The sequence below is a fragment of the Rutidosis leptorrhynchoides genome, chromosome 4 (genome assembly GCF_046630445.1).
Source record: "Rutidosis leptorrhynchoides isolate AG116_Rl617_1_P2 chromosome 4, CSIRO_AGI_Rlap_v1, whole genome shotgun sequence".
Classification (NCBI taxonomy): domain Eukaryota; kingdom Viridiplantae; phylum Streptophyta; class Magnoliopsida; order Asterales; family Asteraceae; genus Rutidosis; species Rutidosis leptorrhynchoides.
In genome coordinates, this window is record NC_092336.1 from 77,214,190 (window position 1) to 77,229,204 (window position 15,015).

The 15,015-nt window shown below is 34.7% G+C and overlaps 1 protein-coding gene across 1 annotated transcript in view; it reads left to right on the top strand.

Moving 5' to 3' along the window:
- Nucleotides 1–13,319, top strand: part of LOC139840742 (uncharacterized) — a 32,142-nt gene extending 18,823 nt beyond the window's left edge. The window contains exon 2 of the mRNA XM_071830991.1: nt 12,664–13,319. Within this exon, the coding sequence (XP_071687092.1) occupies nt 12,664–13,319 (656 nt within the window). The remainder of the gene's footprint in view (nt 1–12,663) is intronic.
- The last annotated feature ends 1,696 nt before the right edge of the window (nt 13,320–15,015 follow it).

The following is a 15,015-nucleotide window of genomic DNA, read 5'->3' on the forward strand; positions in this document are numbered from 1 at the left end:
CTGAAGAAAAGAGCATCAATGATGTTCCCATTGCAAAAGAATTTCCCGATGTATTTCCTAAAGAATTACCGGGATTACCCCCACATCGATCTGTTGAATTTCAAATAGATCTTGTACCAGGAGCTGCACCAATAGCTCGTGCTCCTTACAGACTCGCACCCAGCGAGATGAAAGAACTGCAAAGCCAATTACAAGAACTTTTAGAGCGTGGTTTCATTCGACCAAGCACATCACCGTGGGGAGCTCCTGTTTTGTTTGTCAAGAAGAAAGATGGTACATTCAAGTTGTGTATCGACTATCGAGAGTTGAACAAACTTACCATCAAGAACCGTTACCCACTACCGAGAATCGATGACTTATTTGATCAACTACAAGGCTCGTCTGTTTATTCAAAGATTGACTTACGTTCCGGGTATCATCAAATGCGGGTGAAAGAAGATGATATTCCAAAGACTGCTTTCAGAACACGTTACGGTCATTACGAGTTTATGGTCATGCCGTTTGGTTTAACTAATGCACCAGCTGTGTTCATGGACCTTATGAACCGAGTGTGTGGACCATACCTTGACAAGTTTGTCATTGTTTTCATTGATGACATACTTATTTACTCAAAGAATGACCAAGAACACGGTGAACATTTGAGAAAGGTGTTAGAAGTATTGAGGAAGGAAGAATTGTACGCTAAGTTTTCAAAGTGTGCATTTTGGTTGGAAGAAGTTCAATTCCTCGGTCACATAGTGAACAAAGAAGGTATTAAGGTGGATCCGGCAAAGATAGAAACTGTTGAAAAGTGGGAGTTCATCCAAGACTTTTCCAGAATAGCAAAACCCTTGACTGCATTAACGCATAAAGGGAAGAAATTTGAATGGAATGATGAACAAGAGAAAGCGTTTCAGTTATTGAAGAAAAAGCTAACTACGGCACCTATATTGTCATTGCCTGAAGGGAATGATGATTTTGTGATTTATTGTGACGCATCAAAGCAAGGTCTCGGCTGTGTATTAATGCAACGAACGAAGGTGATTGCTTATGCGTCTAGACAATTGAAGATTCACGAACAAAATTATACGACGCATGATTTGGAATTAGGAGCGGTTGTTTTTGCATTAAAGACTTGGAGGCACTACTTATATGGGGTCAAAAGTATTATATATACCGACCACAAAAGTCTTCAACACATATTTAACCAGAAACAACTGAATATGAGGCAGCGTAGGTGGATTGAATTATTGAATGATTACGACTTTGAGATTCGTTACCACCCGGGGAAGGCAAATGTGGTAGCCGATGCCTTGAGCAGGAAGGACAGAGAACCCATTCGAGTAAAATCTATGAATATAATGATTCATAATAACCTTACTACTCAAATAAAGGAGGCGCAACAAGGAGTTTTAAAAGAGGGAAATTTAAAGGATGAAATACCCAAAGGATCGGAGAAGCATCTTAATATTCGGGAAGACGGAACCCGGTATAGGGCTGAAAGGATTTGGGTACCAAAATTTGGAGATATGAGAGAAATGGTACTTAGAGAAGCTCATAAAACCAGATACTCAATACATCCTGGAACGGGGAAGATGTACAAGGATCTCAAGAAACATTTTTGGTGGCCGGGTATGAAAGCTGATGTTGCTAAATATGTAGGAGAATGTTTGACGTGTTCTAAGGTCAAAGCTGAGCATCAGAAACCATCAGGTCTACTTCAACAACCCGAAATCCCGGAATAGAAATGGGAAAACATTACCATGGATTTCATCACTAAATTGCCAAGGACTGCAAGTGGGTTTGATACTATTTGGGTAATAGTTTATCGTCTCACCAAATCAGCACACTTCCTGCCAATAAGAGAAGATGACAAGATGGAGAAGTTAGCACGACTGTATTTGAAGGAAGTCGTCTCCAGACATGGAATACCAATCTCTATTATCTCTGATAGGGATGGTAGATTTATTTCAAGATTCTGGCAGACATTACAGCAAGCATTAGGAACTCGTCTAGACATGAGTACTGCCTATCATCCACAAACTGATGGGCAGAGCGAAAGGACGATACAAACGCTTGAAGACATGCTACGAGCATGTGTTATTTATTTCGGAAACAGTTGGGATCGACATCTACCGTTAGTAGAATTTTCCTACAACAACAGCTACCATTCAAGCATTGAGATGGCGCCGTTTGAAGCACTTTATGGTAGAAAGTGCAGGTCTCCGATTTGTTGGAGTGAAGTGGGGGATAGACAGATTACGGGTCCGGAGATTATACAAGAAACTACCGAGAAGATCATCCAAATTCAACAACGGTTGAAAACCGCCCAAAGTCGACAAAAGAGCTACGCTGACATTAAAAGAAAAGATATAGAATTTGAAATTGGAGAGATGGTCATGCTTAAAGTTGCACCTTGGAAAGGCGTTGTTCGATTTGGTAAACGAGGGAAATTAAATCCAAGGTATATTGGACCATTCAAGATTATTGATCGTGTCGGACCAGTAGCTTACCGACTTGAGTTACCTCAACAACTCGCGGCTGTACATAACACTTTCCACGTCTCGAATTTGAAGAAATGTTTTGCTAAAGAAGATCTCACTATTCCGTTAGATGAAATCCAAATCAACGAAAAACTTCAATTCATCGAAGAACCCGTCGAAATAATGGATCGTGAGGTTAAAAGACTTAAGCAAAACAAGATACTAATTGTTAAGGTTCGATGGAATGCTCGTAGAGGACCCGAGTTCACCTGGGAGCGTGAAGATCAGATGAAGAAGAAATACCCGCATCTATTTCCAGAAGATTCGTCAACACCTTCAACAGCTTAAAATTTCGGGACGAAATTTATTTAACGGGTAGGTACTGTAGTGACCCGAACTTTTCCATGTTTATATATATTAATTGAGATTGATATTTACATGATTAAATGTTTCCAACATGTTAAGCAATCAAACTTGTTAAGACTTGATTAATTGAAATATGTTTCATATAGACAATTGACCACCCAAGTTGACCGGTGATTCACGAACGTTAAAACTTGTAAAAACTATATGATGACATATATATGGATATATATATAGTTAACATGATACTATGATAAGTAAACATATCATTAATTATATTAACAATGAACTACATATGTAAAAACAAGACTACTAACTTAATGATTTTTAAACGAGACATATATGTAACGATTATCGTTGTAAAGACATTTAATGTATATATATCATATTAAGAGATATTCATACATGATAATATCATGATAATATAATAATTTAAAATCTCATTTGATATTATAAACATTGGGTTAACAACATTTAACAAGATCGTTAACCTAAAGGTTTCAAAACAACACTTACATGTAACGACTAACGATGACTTAACGACTCAGTTAAAATGTATATACATGTAGTGTTTTAATATGTATTTATACACTTTTGAAAGACTTCAATACACTTATCAAAATACTTCTACTTAACAAAAATGCTTACAATTACATCCTCGTTCAGTTTCATCAACAATTCTACTCGTATGCACCCGTATTCGTACTCGTACAATACACAGCTTTTAGATGTATGTACTATTGGTATATACACTCCAATGATCAGCTCTTAGCAGCCCATGTGAGTCACCTAACACATGTGGGAACCATCATTTGGCAACTAGCATGAAATATCTCATAAAATTACAAAAATATGAGTAATCATTCATGACTTATTTATATGAAAACAAAATTACATATCCTTTATATCTAATCCATACACCAACGACCAAAAACACCTACAAACACTTTCATTCTTCAATTTTCTTCATCTAATTGATCTCTCTCAAGTTCTATCTTCAAGTTCTAAGTATTCTTCATATATTTTACAAGTTCTAGTTACATAAAATCAAGAATACTTTCAAGTTTGCTAGCTCACTTCCAATCTTGTAAGGTGATCATCCAACCTCAAGAAATCTTTGTTTCTTACAGTAGGTTATCATTCTAATACAAGGTAATAATCATATTCAAACTTTGGTTCAATTTCTATAACTATAACAATCTTATTTCAAGTGATGATCTTACTTGAACTTGTTTTCGTGTCATGATTCTGCTTCAAGAACTTCGAGCCATCCAAGGATCCGTTGAAGCTAGATCCATTTTTCTATTTTCCAGTAGTTTTATCCAAGGAACTTAAGGTAGTAATGATGTTCATAACATCATTCGATTCATACATATAAAGCTATCTTATTCGAAGGTTTAAACTTGTAATCACTAGAACATAGTTTAGTTAATCCTAAACTTGTTCGCAAACAAAAGTTAATCCTTCTAACTTGACTTTTAAAATCAACTAAACACATGTTCTATATCTATATGATATGCTAACTTAATGATTTAAAACCTGGAAACACGAAAAACACCGTAAAACCAGATTTACGCCGTCGTAGTAACACCGCGGGCTGTTTTGGGTTAGTTAATTAAAAACTATGATAAACTTTGATTTAAAAGTTGTTATTCTGAGAAAATGATTTTTATTATGAACATGAAACTATATCCAAAAATTATGGTTAAACTCAAAGTGGAAGTATGTTTTCTAAAATGGTCATCTAGACGTCGTTCTTTCGACTGAAATGACTACCTTTACAAAAACGACTTGTAACTTATTTTTCCGACTATAAACCTATACTTTTTCTGTTTAGATTCATAAAATAGAGTTCAATATGAAACCATAGCAATTTGATTCACTCAAAACGGATTTAAAATGAAGAAGTTATGGGTAAAACAAGATTGGATAATTTTTCTCATTTTAGCTACGTGAAAATTGGTAACAAATCTATTCCAACCATAACTTAATCAACTTGTATTGTATATTATGTAATCTTGAGATACCATAGACACGTATACAATGTTTCGACCTATCATGTCGACACATCTATATATATTTCGGAACAACCATAGACACTCTATATGTGAATGTTGGAGTTAGCTATACAGGTTTGAGGTTGATTCCAAAATATATATAGTTTGAGTTGTGATCAATACTGAGATACGTATACACTGGGTCGTGGATTGATTCAAGATAATATTTATTAATTTATTTCTGTACATCTAACTGTGGACAACTAGTTGTAGGTTACTAACGAGGACAGCTGACTTAATAAACTTAAAACATCAAAATATATTAAAAGTGTTGTAAATATATTTTGAACATACTTTGATATATATGTATATATTGTTATAGGTTCGTGAATCAACCAGTGGCCAAGTCTTACTTCCCGACGAAGTAAAAATCTGTGAAAGTGAGTTATAGTCCCACTTTTAAAATCTAATATTTTTGGGATGAGAATACATGCAGGTTTTATAAATGATTTACAAAATAGACACAAGTACGTGAAACTACATTCTATGGTTGAATTATCGAAATCGAATATGCCCCTTTTTATTAAGTCTGGTAATCTAAGAATTAGGGAACAGACACCCTAATTGACGCGAATCCTAAAGATAGATCTATCGGGCCCAACAAGCCCCATCCAAAGTACCGGATGCTTTAGTACTTCGAAATTTATATCATATCCGAAGGGTGTCCCGGAATGATGGGGATATTCTTATATATGCATCTTGTTAATGTCGGTTACCAGGTGTTCACCATATGAATGATTTTTATCTCTATGTATGGGATGTGTATTGAAATATGAAATCTTGTGGTCTATTATTATGATTTGATATATATAGGTTAAACCTATAACTCACCAACATTTTTGTTGACGTTTTAAGCATGTTTATTCTCAGGTGATTATTAAGAGCTTCCGCTGTCGCATACTTAAATAAGGACGAGATTTGGAGTCCATGCTTGTATGATATTGTGTAAAAACTGCATTCAAGAAACTTATTTTGTTGTAACATATTTGTATTGTAAACCATTATGTAATGGTCGTGTGTAAACAGGATATTTTAGATTATCATTATTTGATAATCTACGTAAAGCTTTTTAAACCTTTATTGATGAAATAAAGGTTATGGTTTGTTTTAAAATGAATGCAGTCTTTGAAAAACGTCTCATATAGAGGTCAAAACCTCGCAACGAAATCAATTAATATGGAACGTTTTTAATCAATAAGAACGGGACATTTCATCAGTAACCGAAAATCCCGCAATGGAAGTGGGAAAGGATAACGATGGATTTCATTACGAAGCTACCAAAAACGGTGGGCGGATACGATACCATTTGGGTTATAATTGACCGTCTTACCAAATCTGCACACTTCTTAGCTATGAAGGAAACGGATACGATGGAGAGACTCGCTCAACTATACATCAAAGAGGTTGTATCTCGTCATGGTGTATCTTTATCGATCATCTCAGATCGTGATCCCCGTTTTGCTTCCAGATTTTGGCGTTCTTTACAAGAAGCCTTGGGAACCCGTCTCGACATGAGTACTGCGTATCACCCACAGACCGACGGGCAAAGCGAACGCACGATTCAGACTTTAGAAGACATGTTGCGTGCATGTGTCATTGATTTTGAAAAGGCTTGGGAAAGGCATTTACCGCTAGCCGAATTCTCTTACAACAACAGTTATCATTCGAGTATTAATGCCGCACCTTTTGAAGCATTGTATGGCCGAAAGTGCCGATCTCCTATTTGTTGGGCCGAAGTAGGCGAAACGCAAATCACCGGACCCGAGATAGTCCATGAAACAACTGAGAAGATTGTCCAAATTCAAGCGAGACTTAAGACGGCCCGTGATCGTCAAAAGAGTTATGCCGACCTTAAACGTAAGGACTTCGAATTCAACGTGGGTGACCGTGTAATGTTGAAGGTCGCGCCTTGGAAAGGTGTGATTCGTTTTGGAAAACGCGGAAAGTTAAACCCGCGATACATTGGTCCTTTTGAAATCTTGGAGCGTGTTGGACCCGTTGCTTACCGTTTGGATCTTCCAACTCAATTGAGCTCAGTTCATCCTACCTTTCATGTATCGAATTTGAAGAAGTGTCTTGCTGAAATAGAACATGTCATACCATTGGAGGAACATACAATTGATGACAAACTCCACTTTGTGGAAGAGCCAGTCGAAATTATGGACCGTGAGGTCAAAACTTTGAAACACAATAAGATTCTGATCGTCCGAGTACGATGGAATGCCAAACGAGGACCTGAGTTTACCTGGGAGCGAGAGGATCAAATGATGAAAAAGTATCCTCACCTTTTCCCGACTCCTCCATCTACCTCAGCTTAAAATTTCGGGATGAAATTTTCTTTAACAGGTGGGTAATGTAACGACCCTGGTTTTTCCAACTTTTATTAATAATATTTATTATTAATACTTGCGCATTAATGAATGTATTTTTATACATTTGCTTGTTACCGTACTTGACTTTGCATGCTCCGATTCGTCTTTGTGACACACGAACTTTTCACGAATAATATTTTCGAATATTATTTACATTCATGATTAATTTTTATTAATCATTTTTAATTAACTAAGGTTACTAGTTAATTACTTGGGCTTTTATTTAGTTTATTGCTTAATTGGACTTGGGCTTGTGTTAATGGACTTAGAAGCCCACCCTACTTATCTTATTGGACTAATTAGCCCAACATTATGTTAATGACTTGTTAAAGACTTAACTAGATTAATTAGTGCATAAGGAATCTAGTTACTTGCACATTTACACCACTTCCCCACACCAATTTGCTTTAATACCATTTCAAGCTCACCCCATCTTCCCATGTTAGAAAGTTGAAGTTTGACATTTCCCCATTTGGCCTTGGAAAACCGTCGGCCACCATATGGGTAAAGAGGAGTTCAAATTTTTTTTTTTTTTGTATTACTTAGTTACTTGTATTCACTTCACTCTTCACACACACAACTTACTTACATTTTCTCTCTTTTTTTCTCAACTTGTAAGTAACATGAACTACTTTTCTTCTTCTTTTTCCTTAGCAAAACCGAATTCATTTGTGATGACCCGAAAATTTCGACTAAATTTAAACTTAATCTTAAATGATTAATGACTTCGACACGATAAGCAAAGCCTATGAAGTTGAATCTCAAAATTTTGAACTATTCAATTACCCTTCAGTTGTTCTCAACGATTCGCGAACCATTATATGTAAACAGATACATATATATACTATAACTTGAAAACGTAACAAAGTTTTAATTGCATGATACCGTACATTAAACTTATTAGTTTATATATCTATTTGAATATATATGATTTCAAGTTATTTAGTAAACGATAGTAACATTCGATTATTGATTCGATTGATATTTAGATAAGTTAACTAAAACGTTTAAGATGAACAAGTAAAATACTAATTTGCTACAGTATTTTCAAATTGCTACAGTACCCAAAATGCTACAGTGTTTTCAAAAATCACTATTTGCTACAGTGAATTGCTACAGTAAAAAAATGACTTTGCTACAGTAACACTATTTCAAAATGAAAATGTATATATTATATATATATTAACAAATAGCGAGACGATGATTTATAGAAGTAAATGACCAAAACATTTGAAAGTTTAAGATATACTATGAGTGGTATAGTTTATGGATAATTTAAGACTATATTTTGACAAAGGTACGTGACACGAAACGTAAAATGCAAGTTTTCTAAAGGTACGAAAGGACATTCGAAAAACTGGAACCGGAACATAAGTCGAGTGATGACGTACGACTTATCGGAACAAAAATTACAAGTCAACTATGCACGTGAATTTAATATAATATATAATTAATTATTTAAATTATATATATTATATTAATATTTTATCATGTCGACAAACAAATGGACAAATGATTCTGAGCTGGAAATTGAGGCCATGCGATCGCATGGCCATCATGCCCAAAATCCATGCGATCGCATGAGGCAAAATTTCAGGCCAAGTGCTATAAATTCTCGAGTTTTGGCCAGATAAATCACACACACATATATATTATTTTTACTCCGTATTTATTTATTTTATTATTATTATTATTATTATTATTATTATTATTATTATTATTATTATTAATAATAAGATTATTATTAATCTTATTATTTTTATTATTAGTGTTATTATTTTTGCGATACAAAAATAATAATGTACATAAAATATTACGACGGAGTGCTGTCCAAGTAATTTTTCAAAACGAGTTTCCGAGAAAGCTAGAGCTAAGGAAAATATGGGTTATTGCCAAGGAGGTTATGGGTAATATTCGGGGGTATTTTTGTGAATCAAACCTCGTGCTTATTATCTCCAATGCGTCTACGTGCTTTCCTGCAATATTGTATATCAATATTAAACTGTGAGTTTCATAAGATCTCTTTTACTCTCTATATTTTTGGGCTGAGAATACATGCAAATGCTTTATTAACCGATATACAATATTTATATGCGTGAGTTTCATATGATCCCTTTTACTCAATATATTTTTGGGCTAAGAATACATGCGACTGTTTATAAATACTGAAAATACTAGATTTATATGCGTGAGTTTCATTTGCTCCCTTTTCAATTGCTTTTGCAATCTATATTTTTGGGCTGAGAATACATGCACTTTATTTTAAACGCAATGGATACAAGTACATACTAAATTCTACACCGAGTTTGAACCAAAAATCCCTTAGCTTTGGTAACTAGTAACTGCCAGTTATAAGAACTGGTGGGCGCGAGTAGTTGTATATGGATCCATAGGGCTTGATATCCCCGTCCGAGCTAGAGCACTAGCCTTTTAACGGACGTATGCTATTTGAGAAACGTACACGTTGGTTTGCGTGTATTATTAAGATGATTATACAAAGGGTACAAATTATATATACGTTAAAGTTTAGTTACCAGGGTGCTCAACTTTGTAGAACTGATTGATAAACGTTTCGGATGAAACAACTGAAATCTTGTGATTCCCCTTTTATGTAAAACCTATTGATAAACGTTTTGAATAAAACAACTGAACTTTTGTAATCCACATTGATATACGGATTATGTGTAATATTAAAACTATGAACTCACCAACCTTTGTGTTGACACTTGAAGCATGTTTATTCTCAGGTTTCCTAGAAGTCTTCCGCTGTTTGCTTATATGTTAGACAAGCTATGTGCATGGAGTCATACATGGCATATTTTTCAAGGAAACGTTGCATTCACCAAATCATCACCATGTATCTTATTTTGACTGCACTGTCAACGGAAGTACTATTGTAAACTATTATTTACAGTGATTGTCTATATGTAGAAATCATCAGATGTTGAAAATCTTTGATTTAAATATTCATTTATGGTGTGCCTTTTCAAAAGAATGCAATGTTTACAAAACGTATCATATAGAGGTCAAATACCTCGCAATGAAATCAATGAATGACATATTGTCCATATGGATTTGGAGCGATCGTCACATCATTCATCATCATAACTTGTTCTTTATTGTTGTGTAATTACTTGTAGTTGTTGTTGTTTACTTACTAGTTGTAAGAATCAAACTATCTAGTTTATTCTTCATATCATCTTGTTCATACAAGAACATACAAGAAACTAAACTTCCTGGTTATGGTTCTACTCTTAATGTTTTAAAAGGATTTAAAGTTCATGAGTTTATAATCATACTTGAGTTCATGTTGTGAACTTAAGGTTTACTTTCTTAAAGATCAAAGCCTTGGCTTGAATCTTTAAAAGTATGAACAACCATGAACTTATTACTTGTAGATTTCATTATTTCTTCCTTTTGTTCATGTTTTCAATTCGTGATTATTAGCTTTGTTGGTCAAGAATTACTAGTTAATCTTGATCTCATTTTTCTTGAACAAAAGTTAACTTGTAAGTTCAAGAACATGGAAGTATAACTTTCTAGTTATAACTTCACATACTTATGAAATATCTAAGTTTCTATAGCTTATGGTCTACTTATTATGTTGTAAACAAAAGCTTGTAAGCTTATATACACTTTACAAGATGAAAATCTAAGTTTCATAACTTATGGTTTCATTAAAGTAAAGATTCAAGTGTTATAACTTAGGATCTAACTTAAGAACTTTGGATCTAGACTTTTGGGTCTAGGATCTTCAAGATCTAACTAAGAACTATGTTCTACAACTTAAGATCTTGATTATTTAGTTTACTTTCAAGTTTGTAGCTTAATATTACTTTTGTAACTCATGTATGTGTCGGATCTAAGATCTTAATGTAACTTTGGTTCATCAAACTACATACAACTCTTAAGTGAGTTGTGCAACTTATCTTAGACTTACACTAGTGTTATGATGGTCAAACCTTGGTTAAGATGATGCAAACCCATCAACGAGTTATACACTTGAAGCTATACGCATCAAGGATGAGAACCGTGATGAGCATCAAGCACCAAGAACCCACCGAAACACATTTCTTACTTTTTCTGGAACTTAACAGACTACCTGGGCTACTGTAAAGTTGATTTTCAGTTAGTTCGGTTCGAGTAGATGATTTTCCGTTTAGACCTTGTCTTAATCTGAGTTACGGTTTAGGATCTATGGCCTCCCGAAAGTCACTACACCCTATTAACGTTGTGCTGAAATTTCCGACCTACTCGCACTTAAACCGTCACCACGGTCAAATGAAGACGATTTTGGTTCTGTAAATTTTTCAGCCTCTATGGGACTCATATACGGAGCCATGGCCACTGGCCTCACCTTATTTCAATTTGTATAGAGGTCGTAGCGGCTGAACGAAGTCAGCCTTTGTTTTAAACTCTTTTCTTGAACGAAACTTACTTTATATTTTTTGTTTAATAATGAATGATGATGGTACTTAAGACCTAATTTACATACATTTAAACCTTTGGGAACGATTTACTGACTTAGTAACTTTTGACTTAGGTTGAGGACTTTTCGGACCAACCACTTTGCTTACCTTTTCGCGTATCGACTTTTACTACTTTCCACTGTGAGTTATAGCATCCCTTTTTACTTTAACTATTTTGGGAACTGAGAATACATGCGCATTTTACATTTTACATACTAGGCATGAGTACTTAAACTTTATATACGTGTTTGTTATACAACGGCATAAACTTTCCCCTTAGCTTGGTAACGTTTAGTCATTGGTCTTTGAACCGGTGAACGCGAATCTTAGATATGGATCCATAGGGTTTGACATCCCCACTCGGGCTAGTAGCGCTAGCATTTAACGGGTGTTTAATACTTCGTAAACATACGCACTCGCCAAGTGTACTATCAGGGGGTTATAAACGTTAAGTTAGTTACCAAGTGCCCACGGTTATACATATACTTTTCATACTGTTTTGAAACGCTGTTGAAGCACTAAAATCTCGTGGCCTACCTTACATTACTGTTATACTTAAACTATAGCTCACCAACCTTTGTGTTGACGTTTTTAAGCATGTTTCTCTCAGGTGCTTAAGGTTTGCTTGCTTCCGCTGTACTAGTCATGCTTTGTAGACACCCGCTGCGCTTATTAGAGATGTCACCGCATGAAATATTTATTTTGCATTCAAACAATATTACTTTTGAAACGATGTATTTGTAACGACCCATGGGTCACGTACTATTATTGCTTGCTATTCATAGAAGCATACTTTTGGTTGTTAAACATTTGACGTTGGTTAAGACGTCACCTATATTCATGAATGCAAACTTATTTTGAAACCGCATATAGTATTTGACCTTGTAATGATCCTGTTGTTGATGATTCATACACGATGGTTTTGTACTGGGCATCACAGGCACCGAATATGATTTAAGTATATTTATTGATTTTTATAAAACACATGGGATTATACATGAGAAAACAGCACCTTACTCGCCTGAAATGAATGGTAAAGCTGAGCGAAAAATTAGAACATTAATAGAATCAGTTATTGCTATCTTATTAAATTCTGGAGCTGCTTCTCATTGGTGGGGAGAAGTACTTTTAACTGTATGTTATGTTCTTAATAGAGTTCCTAAGTATAAAAGTAAAACTTCTCCATATGAGATCTTAAAAAATAGAAATCCTAATCTGTCATACTTTAGAACTTGGGGCTGTTTAGCATATGTAAGAATACCTGACCCAAAATGTGTTAAACTAGCTAGTAGAGCATATGAATGTGTATTTGTTGGTTACACTATTAATAGCAAGGCGTACAAATTCTTTGACTTGAATGCACGAGTAATAATAGAGTCTAATGATGCTGATTTCTATGAACATAAATTTCCATTTAAATCAGGAAATAGTGGGGGTGCTTTAACTAGTAACACACTCAAAATTAGAGACAATGTAGTTGATGAAGATTTAGATAATGAACCTGATCTTAGAAAAAGTAAAAGAGTTAAGATCACTAAAAGCTTTGGCTCTGAATTTTGTGCTTATACATTAGAAGAAGATCCATCTAGTATCTAAGAAGCTTTAACATCGATAGATGCTGATATGTGGCAAGAAGCTATTAATGATGAAATGGAATCTCTTGAGTCTAACAAAACGTGGCATTTAGTTGATTTACCACCAGGTTGTAAAACAATAGGATGTAAATGGATATTTAAAAAGAAGTTAAAACCCAATGGCTCGATTGATAAATTTAAGGCACGTTTAGTAGCAAAAGGATTTAGACAAAAAGAAAATGTTGACTTTTTTGACACTTAGTCACCAGTCACTCAAATTACGTCTATTCGTGTTCTTATTGTGCTTGCATCATTACATGATCTTGTTGTGCATCAAATGGATGTTAGAACTGCATTTTTAAATGGTAAGTTAGATGAAGAGATTTATATGGATCAACCTGAAGGGTTTGTAATTTATAGTCAAGAACATAAAGTATGCAAATTGGATAAGTCCTTATATGGCTTAAAACAGGCTCTGAAACAGTGGCATGAAAAATTTGATAATCTTGTGATCACAAATGGGTTTAGTGTAAATGAAAGTGACAAGTGCATATACTATAAGTCTGATAATGGAATTTGTACTATAATTTGCTTGTACGTAGATGATTTACTAATCTTTGGATCTAATATTCATGTCGTAAATAATGTAAAATCAATGCTTTGTAAGAACTTTGATATGAAAGATCTGGGAGAAGCAAACGTGATACTTGGTATAAATATTACCAGTTCTGAAAAGGGAATTTCTTTGGATCAATCTCATTACATTGAGAAGATCTTGAAGAAATATAATTACTTTAATTGTAAACCTGCTTGTACACCTTTTGATCCAAGTGTCAAATTGTTCAAAAACACTGGTGACAGTGTAAGACAATCTGATTATGCGAGCATCATTGGCAGCCTTAGATATGCCACTGATTGCACCAGACCCGACATTGCCTATGTCGTGGGATTATTATGCAGATTTACAAGTAGACCTGGTATTGAGCACTGGCATGCTATAGAACGGGTCATGAGGTATCTTAAACGAACCATGAACCTTGGATTACATTATAACAAGTTTCCCGCTGTCCTCGAAGGATATAGTGATGCTGATTGGAATACATTATCTGATGATTCTAAAGCTACCAGTGGTTATATTTTTAATATAGCTGGTGGAGCCATTTCTTGGAAATCAAAGAAACAGACTATACTAGCTCAATCAACAATGGAATCAGAATTGATAGCATTAGCCACAGCTAGTGAAGAAGCAAGTTGGTTGAGAAGTCTGTTAGCTGAGATCCCTCTTTGGGAAAAACCAGTACCTGGAGTGTTGATCCATTGCAATAGTACCGCGGCTATTGCTAAAGTTCAGAATCGTTATTACAATGGTAAAAGACGACAAATACGTCGAAAACACTGTACAGTTAGAGAGTTCCTTTCTATAGGAGCAGTTAGAGTGGATCATGTACACAAGGATGAGAACCTAGCCGATCCATTGACAAAAGGACTAGCTAGAGAGAAAGTCTTTAAAACATCTAAAGGAATGGGACTTATGCCAATAGAATGATGAGTCACACATGACAGTAACCCGACCTATTGACTGGAGATCCCATGAAATAGGTTCAATGGGTAATAACAAATTGTGTTTGTAACATCCCGCGTTTTTTCGTTAAATTTAATTTTAACACCGTCTTTTTTTTTAAAACATAATCTTTCGTATTTAAATTAATAGTTTTCGT